Here is a 21801-nt window from a genome sequence, read left to right as displayed (position 1 = left end):
TCTTGGAAGTCCCTAATGCACCATTTCTTTTTTTTTTAAATATTTGCACCATCTTTTGATATCCCATCTCTAGGTCTGTTTCATTTGCAATATTAAGATATTCAGTACTTCATTTACAGATGGTTTAATCTTTGATTTCTGGTTGTGTAGTTCAGTGGAGGTTGGTGACTTGAAAGCTGAGGCAGGAATTGCAGGAAACAACTGAATGAGTGTTTGCTGGAATAGGGTGTTGACCATTACCTGTAATTAAACAGCAGATGCGGTCTTTCAGTTTCACCCACAGACTGCCTCAGTAACTACTTGCTCATTATCATCACTTTACTAACTATATACCTAGCAGGTATAACTTGCAATCAACTAGGCCAGCCTTTGGTGAAATGGAGCTCTAGACAAAGGACTCCATACCCCCTACACTTTCCCAGTGTCCCTGTCATGCTTTCCCCTCATCCTGGCCCCAGACTGTCTTGATAGATTATTTCTTGCTTTTTCAACGTCTGTCTTTTTAGCTTCCTGCCATGCTTTAAATGCACCCTGACAAACCAAAACTCTGTAATAAGTCATGAGGACATAACTGAATTAAGCAGTGAGCTGATTTTAGGGTCCTAGATGTGCTGATATGCACCTTAGAGCATTTTTACAAGCTTTTGGTTTAATGATGGCTTGAACACAAATTCACAAGTAAGGAAATAAGTTCAGTCCTTTTTTTTCTTTCAAGGAAAAATAAGTTGCGTCTAACGCTTAATGTTCAAAGCTAAGAAAATAGTTCCCCAGTAAACGAGAAGACAGATGCAAGGATATACATATCCTATCTGGGAATGGTGTCTGTCTTCCTGCCCCTCCAAAAAGGGATGATTACCTTCTGCACATCCCTCTGGTGTTAGCTTGGGATGAAGGAGAATGTATAAATGGCCAGATATGCATATTATGAAGCTGAGGGTCTGGGAGAAGAAATCAAAGCACATGGGTGAAACTCGTACAGAGTCAGGAAATATATTCAGACTCCACACAAAAAGAACCACAGCCAAAAACATAGATAACTAAGCAGTGTTATACAGTAACACTACCCAGTGTGACACTCTGCTTGTGATAATTTGCTATCATACACATCTTGCCCAGACCACTACTGACAGACACTTGTTGATTAGAATGATTATGGAATGTGAAAGTGATTGTGACTATGGATAACTTGTTATTTTTAGTTGTCATGAAATATCACCCCCCCCCTCCCACACACAATCATTTACATCACCAAGAATCTCTCATACTCCTCAGTCAGCCACTTTATTAAATGTGCACACCTCAGATATCTTGCTATGTTTAAAATTAGCCATGGTAAAGTATTCCAGCTGGCTTCACACAAATTGCCTCTACTATAAGGACAGAATAATCGCTGTGTAATTTGAGCAAATGATAATGTAACACTCATTTCCATCCGCAAACAGCTCAAGGAGAATTTATCTCAGTGCACTGCTGACAGTGTAACTTATGTAACACACTGCAACCGCTCACACACCCCCAATAATGTAGTTACCACTAGTCTCTGTAGGAACTTGTGCCATTGTAAAGAACAAATGAACACATTCTTCTCAGAATGACATTAATTCATAATTTTTATGATTGCTTTTATCCTATTTTTCCCTTTTCAGGCATAGTACAAGTGAAATGTCTTGATGGCGTGTGCTCAAGTGATATGCCAGAATGTCATGCACTATAACTTTTCAGGCATCTTGGCTAATTCACTTGTACTGAGGAATGCATTGAATTCTAGTTCTAAAACTTCCAGTTTTATGCCAAGTTTCATTGAAGTGAACAACTTCCTGATGGTTGCATTTGACTTATGCTTTCACTAAAAATGATTCTTTTCTTCCAAATACATAACTCTTGGAAGCAAATCGCATGTATATTTCTCCACATTCACACCATGTGATGCCTATGGATTTGTCAGAATTGTGAGTTAATAGGCACTCAGGATGTGTGCCTAACTGAACTCCCCAGAATAAAGTGTTCCTTATGACTACAACGTCCCATTCCCATACCTGTCATTAACTTTTAAAAGTATTGTTCTTCATACCTAACATAGAATGGCATTCCATGGCGCGGGGGGGGGTTTAATAGATTTCTGTTTTCTGTCTTTTCCTTGGTGGGATAAACTGTAGTACTCTTCCTTCCTTCCATGACTCTGTTAGATGAAGTGGGTGTGGATACTGTGTGGACAGCCACATTATCAAATCAGCTTTATATTTGTGGTCAAGATGTGACACTTCAGTATTAATATTTTTTTAGCTTTTTCTGTCGGTAAGCTACTACTCCTGTGTAGTTTAACGCAGAACACAAAGAACACAAAATTGCTTCTGTTGACTGTCTTTCTTCACACCCTTGTGTGCAAACCTTTCACTGCATCTACTTTTGAACATGTGCATGCTTTGATGTCCTTCAAGGATGCATCTGCAGTCCTAACAAATGGGTTGTCCTGTCGTCAGGCAGCCCTTAGGTCGGCCGGATTCCAAAGTCTGGGTCTGGCCTCGGCTGATGTCGCACTTCACCCGACGTCATAGCTGCAGTTCTTCGGGTATAAAGGTATCAGCCGACGCCATTTTCCTCAGTCTTTCTTGCCGCGTGGCGCCCGAAGCAGAAGCTGTTCGCAAGTGCCGGTCGGTCAGAACCAGAGATTACTACTACCGAAGACTTCTAAAGCTAAGTACCCGTTGGGGACTCTTTCTTGCCTCAGCCGATGTCAGAAAAAGTGAATAACTGTTTAACTTGTGGGAAACAAATACCTCATAAAGATTTCCACTCTTACTGCCTACCTTGTTTAGGCCCAGACCACGACGTAGCAGCTTGTCTAGCCTGTGCTTCTTTCAACCGACGGACGCTTAGACGTCGGTCGGAATTTGCTGAGGAGTTTTTCGCCCGCTTTTGCTTACAATATGCCGTCGGAGACTCCGACTTCGCAATTAACTAAAAAGCGCAAGGAAAAGGACCGACACTCGCGGTCCGCGGTTTCGGCCGAAACCGTGGTTAAGTCAACCGCGAGTGTCTCTGTTTCGGCTGAAACCGAGTCCACGGTTCTTCCTTTGGCCGAAAGCTTGCCTCCTACCGAGGCCTCATCCAGCATGGCTGAATCTGCTACTGAAATCCCACCTGCTCTTGCAGGTTCACAGGATTTATCTGATACTATACCTTTAGATATATCTACTCCTGCACGTGGAGCTGCTAGGCCCCTTGCATCCATGTCGATTAAGGCTTTTGCCAGGGCTAAAGCAGCAAAATCTACCAAAACTGTGCCTGCTAAGACCCCCTCTCACAGGCCTAGCTCTAGTTCTCAAATGCTTAGTCTAGCAGAGGATCTCATTTCTTTGATCCGGGGATCCCAACCTCACCCTGACAGGGCCTCTCACCCACCTCCAGAGAAGAGGCCTAGAGCAGAGCCCCCTGAGCCAGTTTCTTCAGATTACTCCTCTGATGATTCAGATGATACAAACCCTCCAGAGGGCCCTTATTCTCCTTATGAGGACTCTGATGCAGTAGACTCCATTCCTTCTGCCTCTCCGCCTGAGGAATTTTCTTTTGGGGAAACCTTGCATGCTATGAGGGAACAATTTCAATGGCAGGGCCAGGATTTTTCAGACTCTAGGAAAAGGCTTAGGACCTTTTTGCATTTGCCACAGCATAGGCCTTTAGCCATTCCTCCAGTACTTACTGTTGTGGATGATGCATTTAATGATGCCTGTACTGCTCCTGATTCTCTTCCTCCGGCCCCTGCTAAGCCCGACAGGTACTACAGGGTTCCGGACACGCATTATCATTTGTATAAGGCTCCTTTTGCAGATCCTGAAACTATCTCCCAGGGACCCAAGGCTGTCGCAGCTACCTCTGCCAAAACCCCCCTCCCCTCTGAAAGGGAATCTAGGGCCTTAGAGAGATGGGGTAAAAAAGTTTGCACTTCTGTCAATTCCACATGATTCAGTATCAGGAATTTATGTTAGATCAGTTAACTAAAAAACTGTCCTCGTCTGAACCATTAGACAAAAAATCCGTTCAGGAAATGGTGCATAACATTCAGCAGGTCAGTAATCATTCCTTAAAATGTGGCTATGATGCACTGGAGGCTTCCTTTAGATCAGCTATGACTGGTACAGTGATCAGAAGACATGCATGGTTAAAAGAGCAGTCCTTACCAGACCATGTTAAATCAAAGCTCCTAGATGCTCCCATGGATAAGCTCAATTTGTTTGGCTCCCCTGCACAGCAGGTGCTGAAGAAGGTGGAAGAGAAAGCAAAATCTGTCCAGACAGTTAAGGATTTCTTACAGGTCCAGCCTCCAAGGTTTAGTAGGAACTGGCCTTCCAAGAATTGGTCCTTTCCAGACACCTCCAGAGCTCAGAGAGGCAGGAATAGGCTCAAGAGGCAGGGGTCAATCCAGAGGTGCCTACAGGCGACGTCACTGGCAGCCTAACAACCAGCGAAGTACTGCCACAGATCCAGCCACCACCACTTCCACAGGACAATCACAGTGACTTGGCTCTGAGACCGCCTACCAGGGAACAACTAGAAGCACCCTTAGGCGGAAAGCTAGCCTTATTTTCAGTAAACTGGCATCACATCACAGGAGACAAATGGATTTTACAGACAATAGACCAAGGTTACAGGTTTCACTTCCATACTCTACCAAGGAAGAGAGGAATGCCAAACCTACCTCCAAATCAGAAGACAAAAGCTCTAGAACAAATACACCACTTACTAAGGATGAGAGCTATAGAAAGGGTACCGTCTATGGAACAAGGGCAAGGATTTTACTCCAGACTTTTCCTGGTGCCAAGAAAAGAAAACCAATGGAGACCTATTCTCGACCTGTCCGCTCTAAACACATACCTCATTGTTCCAAAATTCAAAATGCTGACCCTACAGCAGCTTCTTCCCATGCTGGGCATGGAGTCTTGGCTGGTAACTCTAGATCTCAAGGAGGCATACCTGCACGTCCCCATACGACCAAATTGCAGAAGATACCTCAGATTCTTGCAGGATCAGAGCATTATCAATTCTCAGCATTGCCCTTTGGCTTATCTACTGCGCCCAGAGTATTCACGAAATGCCTGGCATCAGTAATTGCTCATTGCAGGCTCCAGGGAATTCAAATTTACCCTTACCTGGACGACTGCCTGTTACAAGCAGACAACAAAAACAAATTAGCAAAAGATTTGAAAAAGGTCATTCATCTACTGCAAGCCCTGGGATACACAGTCAATATAAAAAAGTCAAGGCTGATACCATCCCAAAGGATAACTTTCTTGGGTGCAGAGCTGGACACATCAAATCAAATGGCATCCCTCACAGCAGAAAAACAGAACCACCTTCCTCTCTATTTCATGGCATTAACAAAGCAGAACCAGCTAACAGCAAGGAAAGTCCTGCAAGCCCTGGGTTACATGGCATCCTGCATAATATTAATTCCACATGCCGGACTACATATGAGGAAGTTACAATGGTGCCTAAGGAATTTATGGTCTCAGCACAAGCACAGCCTAGAAACCCAAATTCCAATAATTCCATGCCTGAAGCAAGAATTCCAATGGTGGGCTCAGGCCTGTCAGTCGAACAAAGGGCTGCCCTTCCACAGCACTCAACCAAGCCAGACTATCACAACGGACGCCTCAGACCTCGGTTGGGGGGCACACATGCTGGACAAGTGCATACAAGGCTTATGGACTCAAGACCAGCTGAACCTACACATAAATCAAAAGGAGATGCTGGCAGTAAAACTGGCAATTCAGACATTCAGACCATTTCTTCGACAGGGTCAATTGCTGATAAGGACGGACAACACCACAGTTATGTGGTACATCAACAAACAGGGAGGCACACATTCATACCCTCTATGCCGGATGGCAATGGACCTCTGGAATGTGGCCCTGAGCTTCAACATTCAGTTACAAGCAATATTTGTACCAGGAAAAGAAAATATACTAGCAGACATCCTAAGCAGAACTACCACGGATGCCCACGAATGGATGCTGCATCCAGACATCTTCAAATCCATTACAGGGAAATGGGGACTACCAGAAATAGACATATTCGCATCCCCACACAACCACCAATTGAAAAAATTCTGCACGAGGGCATACCACCCACTTGCTTGGAAGATGGACTCTCCCTATCTTTCAGTTGGAAAAACCTGACAGCATATGCATTCCCACCTCTTCCTTTGATGCACAAGGTGCTATTGAAGATCAAAGAAGACCGTCCAAGGATCATCCTGATAGCTCCAGACTGGCCGAGGCAGCATTGGTACCCATTACTGAGGAGCATGTCTCGGGAACAAATATGGCCGCTGCCCCTAGTTCCCTTACTGTTAACATAGAACAACTTCAAAACCCTGCATCCAAACCTAAAAACACTGCATCTGGCTGCCTGGAACATTGCATAAGACAAAATAACCCAGATTTATCTCAAAGGGTTAAAGACATTATCTTGGAGGCTCGCAGACCCTCAACAAGGAAAACTTATTCAGCAAAATGGAAAAGATATCTCATTTGGAGTGCAGCAAAAGGAGAAAATGTGTCACTGGTAAACATAGCTAGCATCCTGGAATACTTGGCAGAGCTTTTCCACAATGGCCTGTCCTATTCTTCCATTAAGATTCATGCATCAGCTATTTCAGCAGAATACAACATGGACCCTCCAGTCTTCTCACATCCTCTACTCAGGCAGTTTCTGAGAGGAATTAAAAATGTAAATCCACCAAGGAAGCCACCATTGCCCGCATGGGACTTGAACTTTGTGCTGGAAAAGTTGACACTCCTCCTTTCGAGCCAGCAGCAACAGCAGAATTACAGTACTTATCATGGAAAACTGCTTTCCTGCTTGCAATCACTTCAGCAAGAAGGGTTTCTGAACTACAGGCATTAATGGCAGTACAGCCCTTCCTTATCTTCCATCAAGATAGTGTCCATGAGAACTAATCCTACTTTTATGCCAAAGGTGGTCTCCAGGGTATCTTTAAACCAAGCTATCCACCTGCCTACATTCTTCCCCAACCCACAGAACAGGGGAGAAAGACTATTACATACCTTGGATGTACATAGGCAATTGCGCTACTACCTGGACAGGACCAAGAGCAATAGAAAAACTGACCAGCTTACTGGTAGCATATGCAACAGGAATGGAAGGAAAAGCAATTTCAAAACAGACAATCTCTAAGTGGATAGGAAATTGCATTAGATTTTGTTACTCTTACCATGGAAAGACAACTCCAGAAAACATCAGACCCCACTCCACAAGGGCTACAGCCACTACTACAGCTTTTTTACGAGGAGTGGCTACCAAAGACATTTTAGAGGCTGCTACTTGGAGCTCCGTGCATACATTTGCCAAGCATTATAATCTACCCTTATACTCCAGATCCCGAGCAGGTTTTGCCACTGCTGTTTTGCAAGGGATCTTAACTACACCATAATCTTATTCCTCCTCCCCCAGTTTGGCTATGGTATTCTACCCATTTGTTAGGACTGCAGATGCATCCTTGAAGGACATAGTACAGTTTTGTACCTACCATAAATGTAGATGTCCGAGAGGTATGCATCTGCAGTCAGGATTACCCTCCCTCCTTCCCCTCTGTGGTACTCCTAGGGTATTTGCCCATCTTCTAGCTAGCTGGGGGAATCTATTATGGTGTATTTGTTTGTATATATGTATATACATGTTTATTTTTATTTGCTCTCTCTTATTTGGAAACTTTTACATTTATCCAAATTTAGCCTTCCTAGAGGGCACCTGGCATCTGGGGCAAGAAACACTGAGGAAAATGGTGTCGGCTGATACCTTTATACCCAAAGAACTGCAGCTATGACGTCGGATGAAGTGCAACATCAGCCGAGGCCAGACCCAGACTTTGGAATCCGGCCGACCGAAGGGCTGCCTGACGACAGGACAACCCATTTGTTAGGACTGCAGATGCATACCTCTCGGACATCTACATTTATGGTAGGTACAAAACTGTACTTTTCCTGTTAGCCTCTGCAAGGCCCTCCATGGGGAACTGCTAAGCTAGAAGAAAAGATGTTTTTCAGCAGCGACTACCTGCACAATTTCAAGGTGGTGGGATAAACTAGCAGTTTGAAATTAGTCTTATGCCTTTTAATTTAGTATGACTTCAGTCTCCACTATCTTTTTGGTAGTCAGCTAACTCCATCACCATATACTGCTGTGGAAGATATGCAAGACAGGAAGTCAGTTTTTGCAAATGAATAACATTCCATTGTGTAGTACAGTTTAGAAAACATTGTGAAACCAGTTGTAAATTGAACTTATTTTTGGAGGGAAAGTTAATTTAAGCATTTTCATATTTGGTAGTGTTGTAAAAATATTTTTAGGGCAAAGCGGTCCAAATGATATTTTTTATGTTTCTTCTCATTGCAAGGCATCTGGGGGAGGTACACACATATTTTATGTAAATGGTGGCAGTAGATTTTGAACTCTGTAGATATTTGAGTTGTTAAATATATTCTTAACCCCTTCATCAGTTAAGTACTTTGTGTTTTTTTTCCATTGAAGTTGCTTCATAACATTTTAGGGTCTTCCTTATAATGTTGGAAAACTCTTCCCACAGAAGGGAATGCTAACTATGCCAAAGTCCTTTTTGTTGTCCTCTGAATGTCCAGCTTCATAACTGAAATTACAGTTTGTAGTTTAACATTTGTAATTGTATTGCAGTATTTAAGCCAGAGGAGCTGCGTCAGGCACTTATGCCGACATTGGAAGCACTTTATCGACAGGATCCCGAATCTCTTCCCTTCCGTCAGCCTGTGGACCCCTTACTACTGGGAATTCCAGTAAGTTTATGAAATTTCTATAGTCCACTACTAGGACTGCAGTGAATGCATAGAATTATGGAACTCTAAATGTTGAGCTTGCTTTTTAATTGTCTGTCAAAAGTGCTAATTCAAAAGTTTAAAAAAAAAAAAAAAAAAGAATGTTAAATTGAGCATGTTAGAATGCCGTTTTGGTGCTTGTCTGGAGAGCTGCTGTAGTGTGTGTGCGTGCATGCGCACATGCGCCCAGCTGTATTTTTCAGAGTGCCTGTCTGTTATGCATTGAAACATATACATTCCTGTTCACCTTTGCACATTCTTAAATCACTGCACTTTTCTTCAAAAATCATACCAGAGTCAAAAAGAGGAGCACTGTTATTTTTTTTAGAACATAGACTATATACAGCTAGTGAGTGTTTTTTTTGTAAGCTTTATTCCTTTACTTGAAGTGTGTACTCTTAAGTAATTATAACTTTATGAAGAAAATCATAAATCTAGGTAAAGCAAGGCTATACATCTGTGGGTAAAAAATCACAGGGCTGTGCCCAAGTCATAGCAGTTGAGAGTTGTAAATTGATATAATGTTCTGTTCCTGGATCCTTGTTTTCTCTAGTGTGTTTTTTTTTTGTTTTTTTTTTTTTATTTGTTTTTCAGGAGTCATAAACTCTGAAACCTCAACATTGCATTGTTCCACTAGAGGCAACATTTTATTTTGTCATCATGTCAGTTGTATAGCTGCCTTTAATGTACCCAAACATGTTTGGACTTGCTGTGTCCTTATGGATTTTGTTTATAGTTTTGTGCATTTTATATAACATGTGCTGGGCAAGTCCATCTTTTATCAGATAATGTAAATATCTCCTAGTTGATTTAAAATGATGCTGTTTCTCCAGTTTCTGTTCCCGTTTTTCTGTAGATGTTCTTCGTGTTTCACTGTTGCAGTCATTACATTCAGTGTAATTGCTGGCAGGTTGCCCTCAGTCGGCCTGATTAATAAAGTCTTGGTTCCTGCATCGATTGCTGTCCCTTCTTCCATGATGTCAGGTCATCAGGGGTATAAAACATGCAGCCGATGCCATTACATCGAAGCAGAAGCAGTTCACAAGTGCCGGTCGGCCGACTCCTGAAATTTTCGTTTTAGAGTTTCAGAACCAAAGTCTTCAACTAAAAGCTAAATACCCCATTGGGGAAACTTTTTCTTGCTCCTTACCGATGTCAGTAAAAGTTAATAATTGCATTACTTGTGGGAAGCAAATACCTCATAAGGATTTTCATTTGCACTGTATTCCTTGCCTAGGCCCTGACCACAACATACCTTGCTGTCGGTTTTGTGCTAAATTTAATCAACACACTATTAAACGTCGGTATATTTTTGCTTCTAAATATTTTGGCTCATGATTTAATTATCCAGAAATGTTGGTTAGCAATCCGACTACCGGAATACCTAAAAAATGCTAAGAAAAATAGACGGACCGTAAAGGTCCAAAACTGATGACGCTTCTAAGCCAGTCGCCAGTTCGCCGGTACTCAGTGAGGCGCTTTCGCAGCCCCTCATACCCGCTACTTCTGATTCGCAGGCCTCTACTGATACCCATTCGGAGTCCGGTATGCCGTGAGATGCTTCAGTTATGGAACCTGCAGATGTCTCTACCTTAGATGGGTCCGGAGCCGCTGTGCAGGCACCGGCGTCTGAGGGTGTTTTCAGGCCTACAGATTTGTATATTAGACCAACGCCATCTTCAAATCTAAGGCCAAAATCTAAATCTATGTTTAAAAAAATGATGCCTGGGCCACATGTGCAGGCCCCTTTGCCTAAAAATCAAATGATCAAAATGGCTGAAGATATAATTACTCTGATCAGGGGTAGCCAACTCCCTCCTTCTAAGAGGCCTAGACAAGACATTGATTATGAATCTTCTGAACAGGATTAAATTTTTCTGACTCTTCTAATGAACAGGATTTGTCTATACCTACTTATGAGGACTCTGATGCAAAAGATTCCATTCCTTCTGCTTCTCCCCCTGTGGATTTTTCTTTTGGGGAAACTTTACGTACCTTAAGGGAACATTTCCACTGGGAAAGTCAGGATTTCTCTGAATCTAAAAAGAGACTTAGGGATTTTCTTCTTCTTCCTCAGCATAGGCTTTTGGCTATACCTCCTGTTCTTGACATTGTTGATGATGTTTTTTCAGAATCTAGTATGGCTCCTGATTCTCTGCCTCCGGCTCCTTGTAAGCCAGACATACTATAGGGTTCCTGACTCCCACAAATTCCTTTTCAAAAATCCTATTGCAGATCCTGAAACCATTTCTCAGGGTCCCAAGGGCATTAAGGCCTGTACTGCTAAAAAGCCTACCCCTTCCGATAGCGATTCCAGGGCGCTGGATAGATGGGGTAAGAAGGTTTACACTTCTGCAACCTTGGCAGTCAGGGCTTTAAACTGTCAATTTCATATGCTTAAATATCAACAGCATGTTATGGGACTGCTTAAACAGAAAATGATGTTCATTTCTGACTGTGTGGAAAATAAAGATTTACAGGATTTATTGCATTCAGCTGAACAAGTTGGAAAGCATACTTTGCAATGTGGATGTTCGTGTTTCACTGTTGCAGTCATTACACTTGGGTTATCCTGCTGGCAGGCTACCCACAGTTGGCCTGAATGCCAAAGTCTTGGTCCGGTGTCAGTTGCTGTCGCCTCTTTCCTGACGTCAGTGCGCCAGGGGTATAAAAGATACAGCCGACACCATTTTCTTCAGTCTTTCTTGCCACGCGGTGCCAGAAGCAAAAGCAGTTCGCAAGTGCCGGTCGGCCGACTCCTGAGATTTTCGGAATTGAATTTCAGATCCGAAGTCTTCAATAAAGCTAAGTACCCCATTGGGGAAACTTTTTCTTGCTCCAGACCGATGTCAGTAAAAGTTGACAATTGTATTTCTTGTGGGAAGCAAATACCTCATAAGGATTTTCATTTTTACTGTATTCCTTGCCTAGGCCCTGACCACAACATTGCTAGTTGTCGGTTTTGTGCTAGATTCAACCAACGCACTGTTAAGCGTCAGTTCTATTTCGCTTTACATTACTTTGGCCGAAGGTTTAACTATATAATGCCATTGGAACAACCGATGACAGGAGTTCATAAAAAGCGCAAGGACAAAGAAAAGGACAGGCATCCGTGGTCCAAAACCGATGACGAAGTCTCTTCTAGGCCAGTCGCCGGTTCTCAGTGAGGCGCTTTCGCAGCCCCTGACACCCGCTACCTCAGAGCCACAGGCCGCCTCCGACTCCCACGTGGAGACAACTAGGCCTCTGGAAACTCAAGGTATTGGGCCTACGGAAACTATTCCCTCAGATGGGTCCAGAGCCACTGAGCAGGCATCGGCTTCTGAGGGTATTTTCAGACCTACACAGCTTACTATCAAGACCACTTCAGCAGCCAAGGCAAAGTCTAAAACACCTTTAAAGACAAAGAAACAAGCACAGCATTCACCTGGACAGTCATCCATGCCAAAGAAACAGATGCTTAAAATGGCCGAGGACCTAATTACTCTGATCAGGGGTTTCCATCCCCCTCCTGATAAAAGGCCTAGGCAAGATACTCACTATGATTCCTCTTTCCAGGTTTCTATTTCCTCTGATTCCTCTTCAGAACAGGGTTATTTTCTTCTTCCCTATGAGAGGACTGTGACGCTGAAGAATTTATCCCTTCAGCTTCTCGTCCCGAGGAGTACTCCTTTGGGGAAACCCTGCACACCATGAGGGAGCATTTCCACTGGGAGAGCCAGGATTATTCAGAATCCAAGAAAAGGCTCAGAGACTTTCTTTTATTGCCTCAGCACAGGCCTCTTGCTATTCCCCCTGTACTAGATATTGTTGATGTATTTTCTGAATCCAGTTTGTCTCCTGATTCTTTACCCCCTGCACCAGTTAAGCCAGATAGGTACTACAGGGTCCCAGATTCTCATAAATTTCTTTATAAAAACCCTGCTGCTGACCCAGAAACAATTTCTCAGGGTCCCAAAGGGGTCAAGGCTTCCACTGCAAAAAACCCTGTTCCCTCTGATAGGGATTCTAGAGCACTGGACAGATGGGGGAAAAAAGTTTACATCTCTGCTACTTTAGCTGTAAGGGCTTTAAACTGCCAGTTTCACATGCTTAAATATCAACAATACCTAATGTCTTTGCTAAAACAGAAAATGCTTACAAGCTCAGAATGTCCTGAAAATAAGGAAATGCAGGATTTATTGCATGCAGCTGAACAAGTGGGAAAGCATACTTTGCAATGTGGTTTTGATTCATTAGAGGCTTCTTACAGAGCCGCAGTTACAGGTTCTGTCATTCAAAGGCATGCTTGGTTAAAAGAACAAAGTTTATCTGATCATGTTAAAGCAAAATTGTTGGATGCTCCATTACAGCATGATACTTTGTTTGGTGTTAATGCAGAAGAGGTGTTAAAGAAAATGGAGGATAAAGCAAAATCAATGCAGACAGTAAAGGATTTCTTTCAGGTTCAGCCACCCAGATTTAGTAGGAACTGGCCTTCTAAAAATTGGTCCTTTCCAGTGTCAGACAGGCCACAAAGAGGCAGATACAGACGCCCAAGAGGCAGATCTCAACCCAAAGGCTCATACAGACCTAAGCAATGGGGTGCTTCAGCCCCCAAAGGCGGAGAAGACAAATCACAGCCTTATAGGAAACAGACCCAATGACTTCCCTCTACCAGTGCCAAGCACTTACCTTTTGGCAGCACCCTTAGGGGGAAAACTAGCACTTTTCTCACAAAATTGGTACATGATCACCCAGGACAAATGGGTACTGAATATTGTTTCCCAGGGTTACAGGTTCCACTTTCACACCCTACCAAGGCCAAAAGGTATGCCAGACCTGCCACACAGTCAATGGGCAGAGGCACAAAAACAAATTTCTGCTCTCATGGACATGAGGGCTATTCAAAAAGTACCACAGCAAGAGCAGGGACAAGGATTTTACTCAAGACTTTTCTTGGTACCCAGAAAGGACAAAGCTTGGAGACCAATACTGGACCTGTCTACTCTAAATACTTTCCTGGACGTTCCAAAATTCAAAATGTTGACACTGCAGCAACTTCTACCCATGCTGGGCAAAAAGGCTTGGCTAGTTACTTTGGACCTCAAGGAGGCATACCTGCATGTCCCAATCAGACAATCTTGCAGAAGATACCTCAGGTTCATAGCTGGCTCAATGCATTACCAATTCTCTGCACTGCCCTTTGGCTTATCTACTGTGCCCAGGGTCTTCACAAATTGCCTGGCACCAGTAATTGCATTTTGCAGACAAAAAGTTATTCAAATATATCCCTACTTGGACGACTGCCTTATTCAAGCAGACAGCAAGGACATTCTACTAAAGCATCTGGCGTTTGTAAAAAGATTACTAATTTGCCTAGGGTACACAGTAAACGAAAATAAATCAACACTAGTGCTCTCTCGAGATAATATTGCTGGGTGCAAGCTTAAATACAACTGCCCAGATGGCTTATCTCACGTCAGACAAACAAAGGCAACTGACTCATTACTTTCAAATGATGGCAACAAAGACCCAGCTACCTACAAGGAAAATTCTGCAGGTTTTGGGCTTCATGGCATCCTTCTAATTCCATATGCAAGACTGCATATGAGGAAGCTACAATGGTATCTAAAAATTGTTTGGACTCCACATTGCCACAGCCTGGAAACAATAATTACTCTGATTCCCTGCCTGCAACGAGAGTTTCGATGGTGGGCACTGGCCTGTCACCACAACAAGGGACAGCCTTTCACTTTACCCACAGCCAGGCAGACACTAACAACAGATGCATCGGATTATGCCTGGGGAGCACACATGGCGGGAAAATGTATACAGGGCACATGGCCCACAGACCAAATGCATCTTCATATCAATCAAAAAGAGATGCTAGCTGTACAGAATGCCCTGACAGCCTTCAAGGATCTACTACATCCAGGACAACTATTACTAAAGACGGACAATACTACAGTCACGTGGTACATAAACAAGGGGGCACACATTCCTACCCCCTCTGCAGGCAAGCCATGACTTTGTGGAACACAGCACTGGCCTATCAAGTACATCTACAGGCACAATTCCTGCCAGGAAAGAAAAATACTCTGGCAGACGAACTAAGCAGAAACCTAATGTACCTTCACGAGTGGAAATTAGATCCACAAGTCTTCAGCATGATAACAAAGAAATGGGGATGCCCAGACATAGATCTGTTTGCCTCCCCTCACAACTGCCAACTACAAAGATTCTACACAAGGACTTACCACTCACAAGCATGAAAAGTGGATGCTCTATCATTCAGCTGGAAAAGCCTAACAGTTTATGCCTATCCACCACTGCCTCTTCTCCCCAAGGTACTCCTAAAAGTCAGACAAGAGAAGCCAAAAATGATTCTGATTGCCCCAGACTGGCCGCGCCAGCACTGGTACCCAATCCTAAAGAGCGTGCCTCAAGGGCCAGCCTGGACTTTATCTCAAATTCCTCTTCTACTGACCCAACAAAACAATCGGATCTTGCACAGCCAACTCAGAACCTTAAATCTGGCTGCTTGGTGAATAATATAGCCACTTAGAACACACCTCTCTCTAAAGTAGTTATGGATGTCATTTTGGTAGCCAGGAGGCCCAGCACCAGGAAATCTTATGCAGAAAAATGGAAGAGATTCTGTGCTTGGAACCAGGCACATGGACTTGAACCGCTTATTCCTAATATTCCTCAGATTTTGCAATACCTAACTGAGATGCTGGACAAAGGCCTATCCTTCTCATCAATTAAGATCCATGCCTCTGCCATTTCAGCTCATTACAATACGGAACCTCCTAATGTTAAGTTGTCAATCTCGCCTTCATTCTTGCTGGATGGGTTCGTAGCCAAACCTCGGCTCCGACTCGGCCAAATACTAAAGCTCGAGAGCTAATTCCACCGGCTCGAGGCTCCCCTGTATCCCACAATGCTAGGCGGTAACTACTCAGATCTCGTTTGCCACTTAGCTGATGAGGTGCTTCTACTGGCTCTGGCAGGTTAGTAAGTTTTCTAATTAGAAACTTCTATTTCAACCCCTAATTTTTTTCCTTTTACCATAGTTTTATTTATAGTATTTCAGTAGTTTAAATCGGGTCCCCCTCTAGTGTCTGAAATCCCTTTTTATTCCCTTTAAGGGTGTGTTTGTGTGTTGTGCTTGTGTTTTCACACTAAGTTATGATGTCTAAAGACTCCAAGGTCTCAGGCTTCAAGAAGTGTGATTCGTGCTGTCAGAAAATGTCTCTGACAGACGGTCACACTTCTTGTGTATATTGCCTGGGACCTTTGCACCTGCAGGACTCATGTGATGTATGCCATGCATTCAGCCCTAGAGTCCTGCAGGAACGCAAAAATAAAATGATTTTGCGTGGCTTGTTAAAGCCTGAAGGCCCCCCGACTCGGTCTGTGTCGGGGAAGCCTTCTAAGACTTCCAGACCGTCGGCTCCAGTTTCTGAGCCGTCCCCTGGAAGCATTAGATCAGCTTCGACATCTGCTCCGACTGGAGCCGATGTTTCCAAATCTCATACTATCACCTCGGCTCCAGCTGGAGCCGAGGTTGACAAGACTCAGTCTGCTTCGATAGCCTTATCGGAGCCACCTGCTAAGAAGAGGTCTAGGTCCCCTTCCATCGGCTTCATACATTCGGCGCTGGGATCTCCTCTTCTATCAGAACGGAGCCATAGGTCTCACTCCTCTCGGTCCTCCAGGCTGTCAGACCATGATTTACAAATGGTGGTGAGTAGACTTCTCAAGTCCGAGGCACTGGCCCAAATGCTGCATAGCCCTACTCAACAGTCAGCGGCTATTTCCATCCCTGATTTTATTCCTCCTCCGACTCCTTTGAGTTCGGAGCCGGGGCTCATCGGAGCCGTGGCTGTCGGTGCTTCGGAGCTGATACCTTCCCTTTCGGCTCCGCCGTCTGCTCCGATTTCCTCATTGGAGGGATCTCGGCGCCGGGCTTCCCTCGTCTGCTCCGAGGGGGCGAGTGGCATCGGACCCTTGTCCGACCCCGTTCTCCCTCTTGGAGCGTCGGCGCTGGTGAGTTCTGCTCCGACATCGGCCTCGGAGCCATCCCTGTCGGTGCCGGGGGGGGGGGGTCCTTGTCTCCTCGGAGCGGGGACCTCCGGCCTTGCATGGTAGGGGCGCCTTCGAGGTCATGCGGAGCGTGCTAGACCCAGTGTCTACCCCACAGTCGGCTCCGTCAGCTTCTCTCTCTTCAGTCCATGCAGTGATTTCTACACATCCCCTTGTATCAGACCGCAGAGAGCCAGCTCCTCAGGTTTCCCCATTGGGAATTTCCTCCTCTTCCGAGGCCTCTCCTGATCCGGTAGGAGAACCCCCTCAGAAGAGACAGTGCAAGAGGAAGCACATTGACTCCCCTGAGCCTATCGCCTCTGACACTGACTTGGAGGAATCTGAAGGTTCCCCTCGATCCCCCTCTGAGGATGTCTTCTTTGCTGACATCCTTGAAATCCTGAAACAGAGGGGGAACTGGCCCGCCCTTAACCCTTCAGAGGACGAGTCAGTTTACCTTGAGGCATTTGGCTCTCGCCCTTCCACCTCCTGGGTGTCCCCTTTGACCCCCTTATGGAAGTGGTGGCAAGGAAGGCTTGGACGGCCCCTGAGTCAGTGGAACCTACCCCAAGGAGGCCGTCAAAATTTATTACTGCCCCTAAGGACAAAGACTTTCTATCAAAAGGTGTCTCTGTTGATGCCATGGTGGTGGCCACAGCCACTAAGAAGGAGTTAGCCGATCCTTGGGTACCTGTCCATCCTCCTAATAAGGAGTCTAGGACCATGGACAGGTACAGTAAGCGGATGTTTTCCTCAGCAACCTTCTCAATGCGGTCGCTGAACTATTTGTGTCACTTCACCCGTCTCCAGAGAGATTTGCTCAAAGATATGGGTGAGGCTATACAGGATCCAACAGCTGAGGGGTTCCAAGACAAAATGAACTCCCTGTTGGCAACCCTGAATTTGATTAACTCCTCCATGCGGCTTATCTCATACGCTGCTGATGGGGCGAGTAGGGCCGCAGGCACAGGTGTAGCTTTACGACGTCACGCCTGGATGCGGCTTTGCAATTTTGCGGACCCTTTCAAGGCGTCCTTCACCAATTCCCCCTTTGATGGCTCAACATTGTTTGGTCCTCAGGTGAAGGATACATTGACTAGGTGCGAGGTGGAAGGTAAGACTCTCTCTGCTGGAGTCCATTTTTCTACCCTTCTAGACCTTATCCAAAAGGTCAGAGGGAGGAAAATGTGGTTCCGCAAGCCTCAGGGAGTCTCATCTGACACAGGTCAATTCCCTCTAGAGGCAGAGGGGAATAACAATAGACGCCCTAGAGGCAGAGGAGGTCTGCAAAACCAGGGTAGCAGAGAAACTTTCTCTGATAAACCCTTTCAGCATCCCTGAGGAGCTGCCCGGCTGTCCACCTTCGGAGGCAGTCGGGGGAAGATTATCACTGTACCCAGAAGCCTGGCTTTCCCTCACCCAAGACAAATGGGTACAGTCAATCATATCCGAGGTTTACAAAATTCCCTTTATTCACACCCCTTCCCAACCCAAAGGATCCCTTCCAGATGTTCCACCCAGACTAAGGGAACAAGCAGCACTAGACATATCAAAGCTGCTATCAAAAAGAGCTATCCAATCAGTCCCAGCAGACCAGCAAGGATCCGGAATCTACTCCAAATTCTTTTTGGTACCAAAAAAACGGGACTGCAGACCTATACTGGATCTCAGCAAGTTAAATAATTATAATAAAAAAAACAAAATTCCGGATGGTCACGCTACAGTCCATTCTACCCTTCTTGGGTCAGGACAATTGGATGTGCTCGATAGACCTTCAGGATGCGTACTACCACATCAAAATGCACAGACGCTCCAGGAGGTTTCTCCACTTCAGAGCCCTGCCCTTTGGTCTCACTACAGCCCCCCGAGTGTTTACCAAATGCATGGCAGTGGTCGCCGCTCACTTGAGACGTCAAGGATTCCAGGTGTTTCCATATTTAGACGACTGGCTCCTTACTGCCACCACCAGACATCAACTGCTTCTAGCCAGAGACTTCACCATCCAAACTTGCCAAGCACTAGGCATTTCAATAAATTTCGAAACATCTGCCTTGTCGCTTTGTCAATCTATTACCTTTATAGGCGCCACCTTAGACACACTCAATCTTTCCGCCAGACTTACAGAGCAAAGAGTGTTAGTTATCCGCAAACAAGTTTACCTTCTACTACAATGCAACAAGATCAAAGCCAGGGTAGTCTTGAAGGTATTAGGACTCATGGCAGCTACTATCACCCTTCTCCCCTTAGCTCGTTTCCACATGAGGATCCTCCACTGGATGCTGTTTACTCAATGGTCCTTCCAACAGCTCCCGATGTCTCACATCATATTAATAACTCAATCATGCAAGAATCACCTGTCTTGGTGGATCACATCACCTCAAGTTCTCCAAGGCAGACCTTTCGTCCCGTCCCGTCCCCAGTCGCCACGGTGACAATGGACGCCTCCCTGATCGGGTGGGGGGGGGCATTATCAGGGCAGGACAGTCCAGGGCACCTGGCAACCTTTCGAGTGCCACTTGCACATAAATGTCTTAGAGATGAGAGCAGTGCTTTTAGCGTTGCAAGCCCTTCAGGACTCTCTTCCCACGGGGACTATTGCAATTCAGACGGACAACATGTCCGTAGTGTGGTACATCAACAAAGAGGGCGGAACCAGATCCTACCCCTTATGTCGAGAGGCACACTCAGACTTTGGCAGTGGGCGATTTCTTTTCAGCGTTTTCTGATAGCAACGCACATTCCCGGGAAGTCCAACGTGATTGTGGACAAGTTGAGCAGGGCCATTCTGATGCCCCACGAGTGGTCTCTGAAGAAATCAGTGCTGGAAGAAGTCTTCCAAAGATGGGGCCAGCCTTGCTGCGACCTTTTTGCTACTCCCCAGTACAGCAAGTGTCACGACTTCTTCACTCTCTTCCCGTTACCGGGCCATCCCACCAGAGACGCTCAAGTGCACGATTGGCCCCGGGGACTTCTGTATGCTTTTCCCCCTTTTCCACTGATATCTCAATTAATTCAGAAAGCTATCGCCTTGAGAGTTACAATGATCCTTATTGCCCCTTATTGGCCTCGACAGATATGGTTTCCGTTCCTCCATCATTACCTATTGGAGCAGCCTTGGCATCTGGACCCGGTGCCAGATCTGTTGACCCACCAGTCGGGCCAGCTGCACCACTCCCTTCATTCTCTCAACCTCACAGCGTGGTTTCTCCAATTCCTACCCTAGCCAGGCTTCCCTCAATCTCTCATTCGGTCCTGAACATCCTGATAGCCTCTCACAAATTTTCTACCAGGAAGATTTATAATAGTAAATGGAAACGTTTTTCCTTCTGGGCAGCATCAAAGAATATAGACCCCTTCACTACACCTATCCAGTCTATCCTAGACTTTCTGGCAGAGCTCTTCCGTTTAGGCTCTTCTTCATCTACCATTAGAGTACAACTAGATGCTATATCTAATTTTCATGTAGGAGTCTCAGACTCCAGTATCATGTCCCATAAGCTCTTCAAAGCCTTTAAGAGGTATTTTTCTGCTCAAGCCCCCAATCAAAGATCCCCCACCTCAATGGGACTTGAATTTGGTTCTGGCATCCTTGATCCTCCCCCCCTTCGAACCAGCGGCTTCATGCCCTCTTAAGCTGCTCTCATGGAAAACACTTTTTCTAGTAGCCATAACTTCAGCTAGAAGGGTATCTGAACTTCATGCTTTGTGCAGTCGTCCTCCTTACTTAGTTTTCCACAAAGATAGGGTGTCCCTCCGGACTAATCCGTCCTTCCTTCCTAAAGTTTCCTCGGAGACAAATCTGAACCAAACGATTGATCTCCCAGTATTTTTCCCTGACTATTCCAACAGGTCGGAACAAAAGTTACATTTTCTAGATGTTCACCGCCAACTTAGATATTATTTAGACAGAACTAAACAGTTCAGGAAATCTGATCAACTTTTCCTGTCTTATGCGGAAGGGAAATTGGGCCTTCCAGTTACTAAGGTGTCCCTCTCAAGATGGCTTACCTCTATAATTACCTTCATCTATGAAATCAGACATCAAAAACTGCCTTCAAGACCTAGAACTCATTCAACTAGGGCATTAGCTACATCTGTAGCTTTTCAGGACAGGCTGCCTATAGATTCCATTTGTGCAGCAGCCACTTGGGCTTCTCCTCATACCTTCATTTTACATTACAAATTGGATATGGCCTCCAGAAACCGTGCCAGCTTTGGTTCCACTGTTCTCAAGAGTCTGTTCGATAGGCCGCCGAATAAGGTGCTAGGGACGCGGTCCCATCCAGCAAGAATGAAGGCGAGATTGACAACTTAACATTAAGAAGTTATGTACCTACCATAACGTTCCATGTTAGTTGTCTTCTTCTCGCCTTCTTTCTTGCGTCCCACCCTCCTTCCCCCTAGCCTGGACAGACCGATAGGAAATTTTGGGATCTTCCTTTGGAGTTTCCTTCCCACATGTTCTACCACCTCTATTCCCCCTTTTATGTTTGTGTAGCTTACATTCAGGTTTATATAGAGGTGGGTTCTTTTTTCTCCATATTATGGAGACCAGAACTGCTTGGTTTAGCTATCAAACGAGATCTGAGTATTTACCGCCTAGCATTGTGGGATATAGGGCTGCCTCGAGCCGATAAAAATAGCTCTCGAGCTTTAGTATCGGCCAAGTCGGAGCCGAGGGTCGGCTCCGAACCCATCCAGCAAGAAAGAAGGCGAGAAGAAGACAACTAACATGGAACGTTATGGTAGGTACATAACTTCTTATTTTCTCTCATCCGCTACTAAGACAGTAACTCAGAGGGGCAAAAAACATAAGACCCCCAAGGAGAGCACCTCTGCCAACATGGGACCTCAACTTTGTCTT

General features: G+C 45.1%; 1 protein-coding gene across 2 annotated transcripts in view; it reads left to right on the top strand.

The window, feature by feature from the left end:
* The window catches only part of EP300 (E1A binding protein p300), a 1713356-nt gene that overhangs the window by 1160701 nt on the left and 530854 nt on the right, over window positions 1-21801 (top strand). For both annotated transcript variants that reach the window (XM_044076495.1, XM_044076487.1), the window contains exon 17: window positions 8710-8828. In XM_044076495.1, the coding sequence (XP_043932430.1) occupies window positions 8710-8828 (119 nt within the window). The remainder of the gene's footprint in view (window positions 1-8709; window positions 8829-21801) is intronic.

The sequence above is a fragment of the Protopterus annectens genome, chromosome 1.part1 (genome assembly GCF_019279795.1).
Source record: "Protopterus annectens isolate FY-2018-M chromosome 1.part1, PAN1.0, whole genome shotgun sequence".
In the NCBI taxonomy this organism is placed as follows: domain Eukaryota; kingdom Metazoa; phylum Chordata; order Ceratodontiformes; family Protopteridae; genus Protopterus; species Protopterus annectens.
This window is presented reverse-complemented; position numbering and strand designations above follow the sequence as displayed.